The 19479-nt window shown below is 37.7% G+C and overlaps 1 protein-coding gene across 1 annotated transcript in view; it reads right to left on the reverse strand.

The window, feature by feature from the left end:
- The window catches only part of LOC139134093 (transcriptional regulator ATRX homolog), a 29880-nt gene extending 15246 nt beyond the window's left edge, over positions 1-14634 (reverse strand). The window contains exons 1-3 of the mRNA XM_070701000.1: positions 14523-14634; positions 5092-5409; positions 4038-4367 (exon numbers count right to left, since the gene is read on the reverse strand). Of these exons, the coding sequence (XP_070557101.1) occupies positions 4038-4367; positions 5092-5409; positions 14523-14547 (673 nt within the window). The 5' untranslated portion in view covers positions 14548-14634. The remainder of the gene's footprint in view (positions 1-4037; positions 4368-5091; positions 5410-14522) is intronic.
- Positions 14635-19479: the final 4845 nt, after the last annotated feature.

The following is a 19479-nucleotide window of genomic DNA, read 5'->3' on the forward strand; positions in this document are numbered from 1 at the left end:
AGTTGCATCACCGTCCCTCCACCCACCGGTCTGGAAACAGCTCCTGTTTCTTTGTTCCGATGCGCGTTACGGGTAAACATATCAATTACAAAAAACCCGTGAATGTCTGACACCTTAAAGGTGACAAGTTCGTGAATTTGCATGAAAAATATGCTAATTTTAACCAAAATGACCAGAATACACTGCGCTATTCACTACAGCGACTTTGCTGAATAAACTTGTCGATATTGTTACACAAATGTTTCGATATTGAGGTGGGAGCCTCAAGGTTCTTTCACCTTTTTTTTACATAAAAATTCATTTCTTTTCAAAGCTGTTGCGTACTCTTTTGGTCTCCAAAACAGATTGAGCTTGCAAGGAATCGCCGCTAGACAACTGTACGCGACTGTAGCCCTAAGTCTTAAAACGGATAAACAAAGACACAAACAAAATCACTATCCAAAAAATCATCGTTTCGGACGAAAAAACATCAAAATAAGTGTCTCACCATTCGTAAAATATCGTAAATTTAATGTTCAATGACTGAAATATGCTGAGTGGGATTAGATTCAAACATGGAAGGGAGGATAAACTTCGTGACCGAAGAACCAACGTGCGCGATCAAAGTTTCAAATGGCATCGCGGCAAACTCAACAGCATTCCGAAACATCAAAAGCATTAACTTTGAGTTATGTTAGACAAAAAATCGATTCTAGAAAATAAACTTTTAGGAAGACATACACCTCACAAGTTAAATTTCACAGGGAATTTTTATGTTGATTGGCAATTTTCGTCGTTCAAAAAACGAATTGCCGACCTATGGTGGACGCCATCTTGATTTTTAACAACAAATGCATCGTCGAAAACTCAGGCAATTTCTACAACAGAACAGAGTAAACGACAAAAAAACGCATACTACCAATTTTAAATCCCCATCGCTGATTGATCACGCCAAATTCGTTTTGATTTATTCTTATTTCTACAAGTGAAAGGGGGGGAAACTTTCGTACTATAAGGTGCCCCTTCCTACCTAGCGAGGTCAAATTTGGTGGGCGAAAATTCGACGGAAAAACACGGAAAATCATAGACGAAAATCTAAAAAGAAATTACTCTCAATAAGCACAGTTTCTCTGTTGTAGCAGAAATCCTGGATATGGTAACAAAGTTATCTGAGGAGCAAAGACATGACAATAAATAAAAATACTCCGCACCGCAAGATGTTGCCAAGCGCTACTGATGGCGTCCCCAAACAAGCATTTACATCCGTAACGCGCTTTGTACCAACGGTAGAGCAATTAACACCTTTAAACAATAGCGCACGTGTCGCGTTTCCAGACCAAATCAGACAGCTTTCAAAATTTTGACAGTTTTTCTGTCATGATCGAGAGCAACGGCGACACCATGTGAATACTATGGCTTCGGTATGTACACAGACTGCGGCCAGCAACGAACCCGGACCGGTCCCACTGCAAGGTCGTCCCCGTACACTGTGTGACTATTGTCGGACGATCTCAGTTCAGACATTATAAAGACATGCTGTTCGTTGTACTCACTTCGCTCTGTATTGATAGCGTTTTACAAGTCATGATACCGCATATTAAGTCAGGTGACGCTGCTGTCCCATTTTGAATAGTTAATTTTTTCGGTAGAAGCTATTTCGGGCACTATAAAACTTTGCGAAGTTAACACACCGTACGATACAACAAGGTGTCGAAAGCAACACACAGAGACAGCCCATGTCCGATGTAAGCACCATACACGTCGAAATATAGTTGCGTCGTCCATGGATTGAACGTAACTAATTTATCACAAAATTTTTACAAACAGTTTTCTAAACACATCAAAATTGAAAATCTGGGGTTTGAAGTTTCAAAATATCAATATTTAGCCCCTAATAATCACATTCCAAATACGACGTCCGACTACTGCGATAGCAGTCCGATTACTACGCACTCACCATGTAGTCTACAATTTGGCAAACCCATGGAACAAACTAAACCTCTCTTGGTTTGATTCTGTTGTTAGCGTAACTGTTGTGATGAATTAATGAAACATAATCTGACTTGAACAACTACGCAATTTTCCGAGATCTGTGATTTCGGCAGTGTTGAGACGATCAGGAGCCTAGCGTACATTTGTGATGTGTATCGCGGAGCACCAGCTCAAATGAAAGGGCCCAATATATACCATTAATACGTTTCTAGCTCCATCTATACCCACAGCACGATAAGAAAGCTTTCAGTGTGAACCTAAATGAAGAGATCGATACATAAACGTTTATACATAACTTGTGGTAAAGTAGATTTATGATCAATAGTTTTGACCAACGGGTTTTACACAGCGGTGTTGTTCTACGCCTGGGTTGGACACAGTGCACAGCGAGGCGTGGGGCCCAGCTGCTCCAGTTATGCGATACCCTTCGATAGAACGCTTGTGAAGCACGATGGCCCGGGACGGCCTGCCATGCCTGGTAGCATACAGACTTGCCACCCATCTTTTCCTCGTAAAATAATTATCAATGGCGTCTTTTTGGTGTGAATAGAGCGGTTGAGTCTAAAAACACTAAACATTTACACATTGCGCGCTCTTCGTCGCTGTGTGGTGCACCGGTGGTGGGCACCAAGATCAGCCGGAAGTCGTTGTGTATTGCTCATTACAATAATTATGCGCGTTTATGAGACCTACGTTCTGAGTGGCTCCGTTCAGCCGGCGCTGGAAACCAGCGATAGATCCGCGAATCTCTGCGTAATCAACCATGGTCTCTTGACGGGTAGCGCTGAGCTGTTGCCGTAAAGAGGCGCGTGGTTTACGACGATGCAAAAATCAGATCTCTAGCTCTATTGGCTTGCTCAAAATTAGATATGTGCATAATTAATGAGGTACAATATGTGGCATCATGAGGTGTCCCATCATACCATATATGAAGGGTGTAGCACTTGTGGTTACTGAGTTATGGACAAATATGTATATTTGAGGTCAAAGGTCACCAAGGTCACGTGACATTTTGTCAAAAAAGTTGTATTGCTAAGTTATCGCTATACACCAAAAATCAGACCTCTAGCTCTATTGGCTCGCTCAAAATTAGATAATTTTATGTACATAATTAATGAGGTACAATATGTGGCGTCATAAGGTATCCCATCATACCATATATGAAGGGTGTAGCACTTGTGGTTACTGGGTTATGGACAAATATGTATATTTCAGGTCAAAGGTCATTGAGGTCACATGACATTTTGTCAAAATATCCGAGATATCTGCGTGAACAGATGGACTCATGGATGGACTCACGGACGGACATGACCCAATCTAAAAGCCCCCTGGACTTCATCCATGGGGACTAAAAACTGTGTCACTGCATCCTTTTTGCAAATATGAATACGATGAGAAACTAAATTTTTATTTTTCTTGGCCTTATACATGGGAGTCTATGGACTGCCTTATACATGGGAGTCTATGGACTGCCTTATACATAGGAGTCTAAGGAGGTGAAAACTAAAAAAGTCCTCTAACACAGCCAAATTTGATCGCATTGTGAAACAAATCGACGTGCATCTGTATGGGGTAGGGTACTATCCTTGTGCAAAGTTTGAAAGAAATTGACCGGGGCATGTCTGAGATATCTGCGTGAACGGACGGACGCACGGACATGACCAAACCTATAAGTCCCCCCGGACGGTATCCGTGGGGACTAAATATAGCACAATATTTTACGATACAAAAAGTGTATAGCGAGGTGTTGCGATATAAAAACATGTAGTGCGATTTTTGCACACAGTAATCAAAATACAGAGTACAGAAGTTGTGTTTGCCATGTGCATGTTTTAATTATTCCCTTACAGGATATTATTAATCCATTTCCTTATTACCATACTATTCATTACCATCGTTTGAAGTTTTATTTATTATTTTGTGATACCCTCATTCATGGATATCTGAAACAGGAGACTCAGAGTAGGATTACAGTACAGAGCCATGTACATCTGCAGAATGACCCTTGACAAAAACAATTAAAAGTGGTTCACTCATGACAAAAATATTAAACTACCAATATTTACCATCAGTGATATAGACGTCCCACACTGCTTCAAAAAATTCCTGCAACTCCTGACACTTTTCCTCTTGGCTTTTGACCCTTGACCTCTCATCTGCTACAACAGGTTCAAAGGTGAATTCATGACCTTTGCACTGACTCTGGTGTTGTTTCCTCTTTTTCTTCCTAAGTTTTCTCCTTTGGTTCTTTGTCATTGACTTTGTTTCCTGTGATGGCTCAGTATTGTTGTCATGGAGACCACATCCATCATTATCAGCCAGTGTTGTATCTTTGGTGGCTTCCAGTGTGTGTTTACCTCTTTTTCGTTTTTTCTTTCTCTTTCGTTTTGATATTTCTGAATGCACAGCAAAGAAATAAAATATAGTAACCCTGTTGCACATGTTTGAGAAAATATCAGAGCAGAGGGGGAAAGGTATTTTACAAAACCTTCATTACACTGGAGATAAACACATGTACATGTGAAAAACTGAAAACCATTACATTGTTTTTTCACTCATTCTCAAATTCATAAAATTGACAAAATTAAACATTCAATTGTGCTATGGATACACAGCTGTCATATTATCTTGCCACACTACTCGGGAAATCGTTGAAGATTCATGTGTTGTTCAGTTAAAACTGAAAACATTTACTAAGGATTACTAAGTTTTGATTTGTGAGTGCAACCAAAATCTTCACAATAGTTTAAATATAACAAGTAATGATAAAAACTATGAAATTGCAAATCTCTTCACAAATGAGGACGGTCAAGCAAGTCATGTGCCATGTATATTGTAACTATCAGGCTTCACAAATTAATGAAACATTAGCTCTATATTTCTGTGATTGTCATTACGTACTGAATTCATTTATTGTCATACTAGTCTCTCTTATACATATATTTATGCATTTATACATACATTTAGTTTCTCATCCTGTTTTCTCATCAGGTCTATACGTAGTGTAGGAAGGTAAATTCAAGATACTTTACTAAATATATGACAGAAATAGTTTTAATTTTGCTGAGGACTATATTTTCACTCAGAAATCCATAAAATAAGATAGATCCAGACACACACCTACTTCAGACTCTGAGGAAGAGCTGCTTTCAGAATTTGCTGATTGGTTGGTCTCTGTCCAAGATTTCAATAGACTGCAGCTTCCCTCAGGAGGAAGGCTAACAGAGTATACCTTGACATCTTTCAGTGATTCCTGCTTCATTTCTGTCTTCATTTTCTCATCCTCTGTTTTCTTATCAAGGTTGTAATCATAGCTGTATTCATTTGGCAGTGCTTTCCTCTTGGTCACATCATTGTCTGACACTGAGGGAGATTTGCATGACTTGTTCTCATCCTTTGAAGACTGATACAGTCTGTCAAAGACATGCTGTCTGAAAACTGACATGAAAAAGGAAAATCAAAATTAATAGCATCCCCACAAACATTTCATAAAATCTTGTTGATTTTTAAACTTGAAAATATTTTGTCAAGCTAGACAATGTAATCTATATTCCACTTAGACTGGCCAGTTAAGAAAGGTGATAATGTGACAAAAGTGCATAGAGAACAGTAGCTTTTTATCTATTTTTCACTACATTTGTTTATTTTGTTTAGTTTTGTTTTGTTTTGTTTTTTGATGTCAACTACTTTGTTTCTTGTTTACTCAAAAAATGGTAAATTAGGCCAAAGTAATTCAGCTTGTTATCTCAACCTCTTCATGTACTGACTGCGTTGTTATTGCTGTTAAATAAATTCTAGTCATGACTCAATTTCAAATGAAATCAAAAACAAGCTTGGTGTAATGGATGTTTCAAGATGGAGAGTAGAACAAGAACTTACAGTTGCCATTACACGACAAAATAGCAAAAAAGTAACCAAAAGTGACAGCTACTGGGCATGTGTGATCAAACTGCCAAACTTAATATCAAAGTGGCCACTAGAGGGCTCTCTTCAATACAAAACCAACCATGCATACAAAGATAATTTACAAATTCAGAATCACAGCAGCAACATGGAAGAAATCAGCTATACAGTGGCTTTAGACATTCAAACACCTAAAGCTATCAAAGTGTACACTAAGACCATGAAATTGGTATATTTTTGAGAAAATATTATTTGTGTGTTTTCACAAAACTTCATTTGTAGTCATCTACAGTATCAGGTTAATGCTGCAATATTTATGTTAAAGGGAAGTTGTTGTCGGAACTGCACATGTGCTACTTTCTTGTCTACAAACAATGTATTTCATGCATGATATCTAGATGCATCACATCAACATACCTGCATCATTTAAATTTTACAATATTCATTGTTAACAAACATGTTGTATCTTTCATCAATGTACCAAAGATACAGTGTTAACATTGGTCGTAAGGGGTCCCTGGCAAACTTTGAGCAGAGTTCCGATAACACCCTCCCTTTAAATATATAAAAGTTCTATCTAAAGGTGGAGCTGAATGTTGCCAACACAGTTTTTTTCAAAGCAATAATTCTCATAAAAGATGACAAGGAAACCCCCTCATGGTATATATTTTCAAAAAGCAGAGACCCTTAAGTTTAGTATGGTAGCAGTAGTTTACTCAAAGGATGAAGTGGGTGTATATTTGGGGTAAAAAACCTCAATTTTGGTATTAATGATAAAAATTAATTTAAGTTAAAAACTTGATGCTATTTTCTGAAATGTAATATTTCACTTGAAAGAAAAGTATATGTTGAAAAAAACGACTATTTTATTTTGCATTATCTATCCTCATTCTAAAATGGCAATGGTTGAAAGCCTGACACTCAAAAAAGTGATTAAAATCATGATAAGCAAGATAAAAATGCCTCTCGTTCAAAATGTAAGAACTTTATCGCCAAACAAAATATTCCTTTCGTAATATAGCATTCAAAGAACATAATGTGAAAATTTCAGAAATTTTGACCCGGCCAGAGTGGAGTTAAACTCTTTTGAAATTTTGAAATTGGAAGGAAAAAGAAGCCAGGAAAACGGGTGATTTACATACATTTGCATAAATTAACACTTCTTTATTATGCAACTTATGACTGCTTGACAAGCTAAAAGGTAATCCCAACCAATATTTTAATCATTGGTTGACAAATTAATTAACATTGAATGAATATTTGCAAAAATGTAATTTTTGAGCAAAATACGCTGTGTAAGGTGCAGCGCCCCCTTAATCTAATTGGAGTTCCAAGTATGGAATTATGGATATGAGGTAAATTCTCTGCAATAGTCTTGGTATCCTAAGTAGTTGTAAATAAAAAGTTAGAATTTCCTTGTGTGCAATCTAATCATGCAGTTATGAAGATGTGTACTGTAAGGGATGAGTTTTCATTTATAGTTGAGGCCATTATTCTTCGGTGGGGCAAGTTGGTAATTACCTTCCAATTCAGCTAGGGATATTGCAATATACCAAGTTGGTAATTACCTACCAATTTAGCTAGGGATATTGCAGTATACCAAGGGAACTTCCTAAGCCAAACTCTGTTTTCCTATCTGGAGCGGCAAGTTGGTACATGTAATTACCTACCAATTTAGCTAGGGATATTGCAATATACCAAGGGAACTTCCTAAGCCAAACTCTGTTTTCCTATCTGGAGCGCCAAGATGAAATCTAAACTAACACAGCGGGTAACAAATTTTACTGCCACCAATGGTGATCTGATATCTGGGATGAACCATAATGTACTCCACTGTCCGCTTTATATTTCAGTAATTTAGCTGGTCAGAGGGAACTTTGGTAGTGATTTTGTATGTGTGGCTCAGTTCATTGTGTAGTATGTTGAACACTGTTCTGATTGTCGGCTGGTTTTTTACAGTACAAGTATTCTAAAAAAATACCGTCAAGGACAGTGTGCTCACATTCGGTTTGAATTGGTAAATTCAAGAAATATTTAAACCAGAAAAACAAGAATGACAAAAGCAAATAAGGTCTGCAACTTAGGTACTGGAGGTCATCTTTAGGAACATGCATATCAACTTCTATAGCAATGGGACAAGCAGATCCTACATACATAAGCAAATGTCAACAAAAAAATTAGCCAGAGAAGCTTGACAAAAAGAAAAGGTGGGAGAGTGGGGAAAAAATAAAGAGTGGGAAAAAATGTACAAGGGATCTGGTAAAAAGTAACGCTACCTCATCAATCTTCTAGCCCCTACCCCCTCCTGATGTTCAAACCCTTACATAAGACCAGCTGGCATGGCAGAAAATGTATTTACAACCTTGGGAATGTTTTAATTAATGCTATGAGTGCTATCATTCGAATGTAAACAGCACTTAAATCAGTTACAGATAGTGAAATGCCTTCCACTGGGGGGGGGGGGGGGGGATTACGACATCTGGAATTATCCTGGATCCTAATTTCTCATCAGTTCTTGTGTGTCTTACATGCAAAAGTTGCAAAAATTGGTTCGCAATGAAAAAAATTACCTCAGCATTGTTTTCTGGATCAAATTTTACTACAAATTGATATTAAATATGACAAAATTATGTTCACAGCCTTCTAAACTCTCTCACAACATATCCTGGGTTGGTGTAGGTCATTTAAGGTCACAAAAGAAAATTACCTAAAATATAAAAATTTGGGGGTTTCCCAACACTTTGAGCAGAAAATTTATCTCATAACATCCCTCGGGACTTTTGTACCAAATTACAAAGCTATCAGACAAGTAATTTTGAGAACAAGTTTTCTTGACCAAAAATGACAAAATTGTCTTAAAAATACAAATTTGTATATTTCAGGACAATTTCCACATATCTAACTATTGTCATCTCTGGACATCTGTACACCAAATATAAAAGCTGTCTGTCCAGGGGCTTTAAAAAGAATATATCTTTTAAGATTTTTTGACCAAAAATGACAAAAATTGCCCTAAAACAGTAATATTTCCAATTTTGTCGTAATTTCAACAATTAGAAGGGTAACACCCTTGCAAACATCCAATCAAAATTTGAGAGCAATTGGGCTAGCGGTTTCAGAGAAGAAATTATTTTACTTAAAATGAGAAAAGTAACCAAAAAATTCAGCAAAAATACAAAATTCAAGATATCTTTACGATATTCATTAAACTGATTTTGATCAACCTTAGGAACCTGTATACCAAATATCAGAGCTATCAGATCAGTAATTTTTCAATAAAAAAAGTTTTGACCAAAAAGTTGGAAAATTGCCCCAAAATTACAAATATTAAAATTTCAATTCAATTTGTATACACTTGACTGAGGTCATCCTGAGGAACATGTATACCAACTTTCAAAGCAATCAGATGAGTGGTTTCAGAGAAAAACATTTTTTGACTAAAAACTGAAAAAATTAACCTGCAAATTTCATCCCTAATTTTAAACACCTACTTTAGAATGCCTAAAGGAAAATGCACACCAAGTTTCAACCCAATCTGACCAACGGTTACAGAGTTTTAGCAATTTGCAAGGTTTTCCTTTTTTTCCCTCATTTGCATATTTCTGGCACTGACATGTTCATTTGAACAAAGTCACATCTCCAACCCTAGTTGCACCTGTACACCAAATACTAAGACAGTAGGTGCTGTGGTTTAGCTGCTTTTGACGTGGACGGACATACATACATACATATATACATACATACAGACATGCAAATGGCATGCAAATGAACTGATTCAGCTTATACGATTACCTCACATTGGTATACCAAATGTGAGCTAAAAATTTACAATTACCTCACATTGGTATACCAAATGTGTGCTAAAAAAGGTTTTTGTCAATATTTTACTGGCTGCTATCAAGGGTTTCTTCACCCACAAGAAATTAAGCAACTAGTTGTGCGGTTCATGTTAAACATTTTGATTGTGGCCTTTCAGGATGTTTGGGCAATGGTACTGAGATTGAGATGGGCGATGACATGCTGAAGTGCAGTCTGTGGTGCATTTATTCTCTGAGCAATATTTACCATAGTTTCAACTTCATGTAGCTGTATACGATTATTTTCCTTGTTAAAATATCAACAGATTTTGTCATCTTGTCTTGAATTTTGATGGAGCTTTCAAGACAGACTGTAAAGTTGACTTTTTTATGAGTCACTGAGTGCTTTTGAATTAGACTCCTGTGAACCACACAGTAAAGACTGGCTTTTGAAAGATCAATGTACATGGGGTGGTGATCTCAAACTTTTGTACAAAATACCATGTTCTGTAATGATGTTACTTCATACAGCCTTTTCAAACCTAGTTATGTCTAATATTTATCAAAAAGAAGACAAGGCACGATATGATCTCTTAAGATCATGTTTCATTCCTTATAGTTTTCATTCCCCAACTCAGTACATGAAAATGGTTCATCCCAGTTATCAGATCACCATTGCTGGCTGTATTAAAAATCCCATTACCCGCTGTGTTTGTTCAGATCTCATCTTGCCGCTCCAGATAGGAAAACAGAGTTTGGCTTAGGAAGTTCCCTTGGAAGTTCTAGGAAGTTCCCTTACAGCAAATGACACCTTAAAGTAAAATGTACCAAATCGTCACTTCACTGTATTGACACATAGTAAAGATAGTTACTACGAAAATACTGCAAAGGATGTGCAAGGACGTTCATGCAGCATATTGCCCAATGCAAAGCATAGGGTGACATGTTGCACTGATATCAGAGTGAATCCTTTCCGGTATTTTGTAATTATATCCACATTATTATTCTACTTCTATTATTATTCTACTTCTGACATCCATGGCTGGGATGCAAAATGAGCGGAGTATTGTCTCTTTTTGTGCAATGTAAGCAGTTTTTCTTCCGATTCATAGTCTTGAATGATTACCGTGCCTACTATTAAAGCTTTACTCGTCAGTTTTTACCACCATGCTATTGCCAAGTACATGTAAGTTGGCAGGAACATAGCTGCAGTACAGTACACCCCCTGAACCAGTATCCGGTCAGTACCATTACCTGGTCACTTCGCGGAAAAGACGTTCCAAGTTCGTTCATTACCTTCTAGCAAGTTGGCAATATTTTCGGAGCAATTACAGTGGTGTATACACAAGTTGGAGAGGAGATAAGGACTTGTCGGTAATAATAAAGCAGTCAGGCGGTGTAGAGTTGAACTCTTTATTTGAAATATCATAGTCAAAATTAATAAAATCAAATAAGGTAAACCGTTGCACAAAAACACCTTCCTCCCCACCCCAGGGGACTTTCCCCTGTACCCTGTGTACATATATCAGTGTTTGATGAATACCCTCATTGATAATCTGTTGAAGTTTTGGTGCCGTACATATCGTTCATTACCTTCTACTGCACACTTTATGGTGGCTACGCAAGAGCAACACTTTCAACATCGCGCTGTCGTCACTATTTTATAGTTTTTCTACCAAAATTGTTGTGTTAGCACTTGTCATGTCATCATGAAGAGGTTAATATCTGGTTTCAAGATTGGTGGAAATTTTTTTGCACGCCTTTCCCGTACGTTGAGAGGACGATACTGTAGACCAGTAACTGGTCACCTACATGTAGACTTGCTACATGTATAGGGCATGCATTACAGTGCACTTTGTCAAGCAAGTCCCGACTTCAGTGCCTTATTTGCCCTGGGAGTTCTTATATTCGTAACTTACGGGGGCATCTGAAATTGCGTACACTTTTAATCTAATTTGCTTTAAAACTTTTCGGTTCATAAAAAAAATGTATTGCTACTAATAAGAAGCCAAATTTTTTATGAAAATATGCATGATAACAGAGCTTCTGCAAGTGTTGCAATGTGACCGCATACAGGTCAAGCGCACCCGATCGCTAGGGGATCTCTTTCACTTTGACCTTTACCCGCTTGACCCCGATTTGTGATTGTTTGTAATGATAGTCCTCAGTGCCAAAAAAACATGGCCTTGTTCTAGTATCTGAGTTGCCGATGAAGCGCAGGTGTTGTTTTTTAGCTCATATTTGGTTATACCAATGTGAGTTTATCGTATAGGCTGAAGTCGATGGCGTCTGTATGTCTGTGTGTATGTATGTATGTATGTATGTACGTACAGTATGTCCGTCAACATCAAAAACACGCAAACCGCTGCACATTTCAGCTTGGTATTTGGTGTGTGGATGCATCCTGGGCTATAGATGGGATTTTGTTCAAATGAAGTCTGCATTGCCAAAATTATGCAAATGAGCTTACAAAATGTGAAAATGGTTAAGAATTAATAACTCAAGAACCGCTTTTTTGATTGCTTTGAAAATTTGTGTGCAAGTACCTTAGGTGAACCTTATACAGTTTTATGAATATTGTGACGATATCCTTAATTTTGTATTTTTGCTGAATTTTTTTGTGATTTTTCTCATTTTCAGTAAAAATTCTTCTTCTCTGAAACCGCCAGCCCAATCGCTCTCAAATTTGGGTTGTCTCTTGCAAGGGTGTTACTCTTCTAATTTGTTGAAATTATGACAAAATTGGGAAAATTACTATTTTTGAGCAATTTTGTCATTTTTGGTCAAAAAATCTTAAACAGTATTTCCTTTTTAAAACCCCTGGACAGACAGCTTTCATATTTGGTACACAGACGTACAGAGATGACAATAGTTAGATATGTGGAAATTGTCCTGAAGTATAAAAATTTGTATTTTTAAGACAATATTGTCATTTTTGGTCAAGAAAACTTTATCTCAAAATTACTTGTTTGATAGCTTTGTAATTTGGTATAAAGTCCCTTGTTTGATAGCTTTGTAATTTGGTATAAAGTCCCGAAAGATGTTATTAGATAAATTTTCTGCTCAAAGTGTTGGGAAACCCCAAAATTTGTATATTTTAGGTAATTTTCTCAGTTTGTGACCTTAAATGACCTACACCAACCCAGGATATGTTGTGAAACAATTTTGAAGGCTGTGAACATAATTTTGTCATATTTGGTATCAATTTGTAGGAAAATTTGATCCAGAAAACAAAGCTGAGGTGATTTTTTTCATTCTTGATTTCCTGATTTAAATATTCTCGAATAGACCAATTCAAACCGAATGTGAGCACATAGTGGTCCTTGACGGTATTTTTTATAAAAGCGACCGGATACTGGTCCAGGGGGTGTAGCTCGCGGTTTTGCCGGTTGTATATTTGGTCGGCCGTCGACCCTAAACCACAGGAAAAAGCGGGAGCTACTGTACAGCACCTAGCATGGACATTGTGATACAATCAAAGGCATTTGGTAACTGCAAAATTGTAGCGTTACGGTGAGGCGGTCGGGTGTTTTTGGTTTTTGCGACTTCGCTCACCAGTAGCGCTACCATGCCGATGGCCCTGTAGAGGTGAAAATAAGCGCACCCCATTAGACAAGGCGTGTTGATGTGACTACCAACTTCCGGTAATGGCAGCTCCAAGAAACACCGATGCCCAAAGCACGCCCAATGTTTATGGAACGCGATCGACGTGTTTGAACAAATTCCAAACCCAATTAACGACAAGATTAGTGAAGTATATGAGTCTTCAGTAGTGATAAATCAGTACGACTAAATGCAGTAAATATGTAGCATTTCACATCAACACGCCTTGTCCAATGGGGTGCGCTTATTTTCACTCTACAGGGCCATCGGCATTGTAGCGCTACTGGTGAGCGAAGTCGCAAAAACCAAAAATCACCGACCGCCTCACCGTAGCGCTACAATTTTGCAGCTAAGGCATTTGCGTACGTTACGATTCGGTCGAGAACCTGGGAAGTGGTAGGGCAATGGGTCGTCGCTAAATACTGCGGACTACAGTATGGAGAGACCTCCATGCTCATAGCGTACGGTATATTTTGGGCGGTAGACGTGCTTTAGTTGGACCATGGACAGTGATAATGATAGCTGCAAAATTGTAGCTCTACGGTGAGGCGGTCGGTGAGTTTTGGTTTTGCGACATCGCTCACCAGTAGAGCTTCAATGCCGAAGGCCCTGTAGCAAACAAAATAAGCGCGCCACACATGGCGCGGCATTTTCATGTAAAATCCCACATACTTACTGCATTTGGTCGTACCGATTTATCACTACTGAAGACTAAACACTATACTACACTAACCTTGCCGTTTATGGGGTTTGGTATTAGCACAGACACGTCGATCGCGTTCCATAAACATTGAGCGTGTTTCTGGAGCCGCCATTACCGGAAGTTGGTAATGGCGGCTCCAAGAAATGTTTTTGGAACGCGATCGACGTATTTGAACAAATACCAAAACCCCATACACGACAAGGTTAGTGTAGTATAGTGTTTAATCTTCAGTAGTGATAAATCAGTATGACCAAATGCAGTAAATATATGGGATTTTACATCAAAATGCCATGCCATGTGCAGCGTGCTTATTTGTATGCTTTAGGGCCTTCGGCATTGTAGCTCTACTGGTGAGCGAGGTCGCAAAAACCAAAACACCGAACGCCTCACCGTAGAGCTACAATTTTGCAGCTATGATAGTGAGGGCGTTTACCGCCTCAGCCTGTGGCATGCCAAGGTCCAAAAATACAGCTATCCTGCAACGTTTACCACACATTTGACGATAATTTTCACATCGGCATTAAATTTGTAACCGTGTATCTTACCTTCTTGCCGCTTCTTTTTATTCATATTTGCGGCTCAGTCTACTTGTTCCGCAGCTTCGTTGAGCGTAATGTCACCATGGGCGCCGCCATCTTTGTTTTGATTTCAGTAGGGATAAAGACTCTTGTTCCCCTGCCCCATTTCTACCGCGTGCTGCGCTGTGCCAGCGAAAAGTTAGAAAGGAACAGAGCTATTAAAACTCAGGCTGAACGTCAATACCACGCGAGTTTGTAATATCGATATCGGGTAGAATGTAGCAACGATACTGTTGTCTGCGAGAAACAAAAACACGGGCCTCGCGCACTGATACATCAAGGGCCTGTGGTTCCATGTACAGCGAGACTTTCAAACTTATCTTCGGGAATGTCAAGTGAAACCAGTTATTTTCAGACATGTTTACTCGTCTGGTGCGATTCAAATTACCATGTAATTAATTATTAATTAATGAATTAATTAATTCAGTAAGTAAGTAAGTAAGTAAGTAAGTGAATGAGTGAGTTGTTGTTGTTGTTGTTGTTGTTGTTGTTGTTGTTGTTGTTGTTGTTGTTTATTCCTCCTTATTAAAGAGTTCCGGCAACACAATTTTTACGGCCTAGTGAGTAAGTAAGTAGGTACGTAAGTAAGTTAGTAAGTAATGTTTATTTACCCAACAACAATGCATTACCTGTCAAGACTAGAAAAATAGATAGAAGGAAGAAAAGGGAACATGCGAAATCGGAAATAGCTGACAGCAAGTCTGACCCAAAACCTCGCCATGATAACTTGTAAGAAAATCAATGAAAGCAAAGATTACTCACTCAAAAAATAATGGTTATAACATTCGAATGAAATGTCATGAATCTTCAGGTTCCGTGAATAGATAAAAAGTTTTTTTTTTAATTTTTAGACTCTTTGCTATTTCCTCACATTACATTACTGTATCCTGCACTAAAAAGTAATTTCCCTAAAGAAGATAGAAGTAATTGGGCAGACAAAAGAAACGTTGTTTTCCACTGGAGTTATTTTGGTGGAAAAAGTACGCGTCTCAGAGTATCTGGTTTAGCTGCACTTCACTCATGATGTCAGAGTGGAGCATCATAATAGCTACCTGATAAAATAAGCACGATGCTTTAAGGACAACAATATCTGAAATATATGGTTTTAATGTACATCCCTTACCTTTAGACCAAAGGAGATGTGAGGTAAAATAAATGCGTTATACACTGAGTATTACTAAACTTATCTGCGGGACTTTAGGCTATATCTTAGTTTTTACAACATAAATGTACAGGGTTAACTTTCAAATCTTTTTTTTTCAATTCAGCAACATGCTATTAACCATGCAACTAGTTGTCCCTTGTGATCATAATAAAAGGAGTACAATTCATTTTGAGAGAGAGAGAGAGAGAGAGAGAGAGGAGAGAGAGAGAGAGAGAGAGAGAGAGAGAGATTTTAGTGAGGGTTAGCACGTACAAATGCTTGTAAATGCAATGCGCAAGCTTTCTCACATGGGGTAATTATTGTATGAATCGCCAACAGTACAGTGTACTCTCTATTTTTATTATAGTACGCGATGTCGTGCGGATCGAGCCTTAACATAAGTGTTAAATTATATCCAGAGATACATTACTTTAATTTTGATATTATGTTAAACTTGAAAAGCCATGAGGAGAATATCACATGGCGTTAGGAAGTCGAAAGCGAGGCTGGATCGCATCATAAAGTTGAACTCGAACGCGAGGCTGGATCACATCATAAAGTTGAACTCGAAGGCGAGACTGGATCATATCATAAAGTTGAACTCGAAGGCGAGGCTGGATCATATCAAAAAGTTGAATCGGCACGTCATAATGACAGGACAATATAACATTAAGGCACGCATGACTGCAACACTATGAAAAGTACACAACACAATTAGAACAAAGCAGAACATAAAGATAAGACCAATTACACGCAGACACAACACTGGGTGACTTAATGTGATGTCCAAACCACATAACATAGACGTGAGTATAATATTAATGTTTAATGTTCAATAGTTTTCTATAGTGTGTGTTTTTGACAATGAAATATTCGAAAGCGCTTTACAACAAGAAAATAAAAAATATACGATGAATAAAAATACATTAGGAAAATTGTTTGAAACTAGATAAAAAATATCATCCCATAAAATTTTTATAATGTAAAAAGCTGAACACAGCAGATGATAAAATTGTTAAAAGGAAATGTTTTAAATTTAGATTTAAAGTCGAATTTCTGGTATACACTTAAATTCACCTGAGGAGCGAGTTCCATAACTTTGAGCCACAGCTCGATCGTTAAAACTGCTGGTTGAAAGATATATGTGTTAGATTCATACCAGAATTTATCCGAAGATTATATCTATTGACCCTGACCTTTTCTGCCAAGTCACAAATATACTGTGTATCATGACATGTTAACATGAGTATAACCTCATGACAAGTTAAGGTAGAACCGCCTCGGGGACAGATATTCGGACTTTTAAATTTAATCAATTCTCTTCCGATCTACCACTTGTGGGGACTAATTTTACAGCGCTTGTCGTAAGAAAAGTTTTCACCGTCTTAGTTTTTAGAAAGTCGAAAATTTTATTTTCCCCCAAAGAGTCAACACAGAGAAAGGCAGCCTTTTTGAATTTCAAATATCGAAAATCTCAGGGACTTTGTCTCTCTGGTATCAAATTTTATTTCTGTGACCCCTGATTTTTATTCTTGATGTGGTAAGAGAATGGTCAAAGTTTCATTGATAAAAATTCACTTTCGAGGTGCATACTACCTTGAATGGAATATATTTGTTTTATCATATGGTATAATTAGAATCGTACTGACTCTATAACATGATGACAGGACCATACAATATATGTAACACGATACACAACATTATCACACACACACACACACCACACACACACACACACACACACACACACACACACACACACACATACACACATATATATATATATATATATATATATATATATATATATAATATATATATATATATATATATATACATATAACAACACCTTATGATTTTAATTTCAACCCTATGATATTCATCGTAATAACGCTGTGGATGATGTTGACAAGACTTAATCATATATCGACGATACTATGGCACAAAATACGGTTTACGTGACCCGAATGAGACTCTTTCATAATAATAATTGCATGGATAACACTACGTTCAGTTTAATGCCAGATATACTACGGGTATTGTGTACGATATTGAAAGAAACAACGCGATAGGAAAGCTATGCAACCGAATGACAAGACTTGACAGCAGAAATTCGATACTAAAGAACGTAATGATGTCAAGTGTAAACAAACTAGGACGGATGAAATAAATATTAGACACACTTTTCAAGTCCTTCATGTGTTGCACAGGTGAAGGCAAAACTCTTTGGGGGGCCTCTGAAATGATCCTTATGAAAACATTAGAAAACAATAATTAAAAATTACTCTTCGCTGTGGTAAGTTAATCTCTGAAACTAATAAACGTAAATAGATTTGCCCATTAACCCTTTGGGTGCTGAGATATTTCCCACTAAATTTTTGGTGTAACATTTTGACCAATTTTCATGAATTTTTCTGTGATTTTTAAAATAGTTTTGGACCCAACAGACATGACGGTCACTGCAAAGCATAGTGACAAGATTACATAATACAGTGACTCGATGACAATGTTGAATAAAACATACCCGCGGTGTCACAACATGAAATCATTACTTCACAACATAATTACACAATAATGAAACAAAACGGCCTGACTATACAACATAATGAAGCTACATAGCACAAACACTTAATCATATTTGATAGGAACGCTGATATGGCATTCAAAAATTCTAACTCAGGAATAATTATTTTTGTCTTATAGGCTATTAATATTACTTGTTTATTTATCCATCCATCCAATGCATCTATCAATCTATCTATCTATCTGCCTGAGTGTGTTTATCTATCTGTTTATCTACATCTATCTGTCTGTCTGTCTGGCTGTCAGTTGTCTGTCTATCTATCTATATCAGTAAGGCCAAAGTAAGTAAATTCTTTGTTTTGCGTCCGCGCGCGCCTAGGTTTTTGGAGATTTTTCGGAAAAAAAAAAAACACACCTTTCCTTTCAGAATTCCGCCGTTGGTGGCGCTATTTTGTCGCAAAAACAAGTCGTGGCTTTTGACTTTGCGACGAAACACTCCTTTACGGCAGTCAGATTTCACTAATGGACCATGCGGTGACGTAAAACAGTACTCTCTACACATTTACCCCTGTCGATACTCTCAGCCTCACGCCCGGGCCTCACGTTCTCGCTGTCTGTTGTGGCTTTGCCTGTTGTGGTTTTGTCGTCACGATAAAAAATGGATGAAAGCAGGGAAAGAATCGAAGTTAAAAAACAGGAAACCTTTGCGCTGCAACTTGAAGGCATGGTCACTGCAAGCAATCGGGACTTGAACAGAGAGAGATTCAGTCGGCGGATTGGACTTGGGTACCACGACTCAGAAGTATGGCAGACGGAAAAATCGGAAAGTGTTGATGTCTATCCTATTGGTCTTTTAGTATTGCCAAAAATTTGGTTATTTCGTCCATTTTAACTTGAAACAAAAAATAAACCAGTGATCAGTCCTGTAAACGAAAGGCCTTACGTACTTTTTTGTTCAGTTTGGGTATGGGAAAGTATATTAGAATCCCTCTGTGAAAGTTCAAACTTGTAGGCGGTCGTAGCTGCTCTTGAAGGAGGTCACACTTTCTTCATTAATGACATCGACTGGCTGGTAATTTATTCCAGGTGTCTGCAACTCTTTCTGAAAGTGTTAAGTACTTTCTTGTGTATCGAATTTTGTTAGTCGAACGGTTAGTTTATGAAGTTTGGGACAGTGTCCGCGAGTTTTCAAGTCGGCTGCTAACTCAAGTGAAAGGTTACAGTGGTCATGGCCTTTGATAACTAATTATAGAGTTG

This window comes from Ptychodera flava, chromosome 5 (assembly GCF_041260155.1).
Source record: "Ptychodera flava strain L36383 chromosome 5, AS_Pfla_20210202, whole genome shotgun sequence".
Classification (NCBI taxonomy): domain Eukaryota; kingdom Metazoa; phylum Hemichordata; class Enteropneusta; family Ptychoderidae; genus Ptychodera; species Ptychodera flava.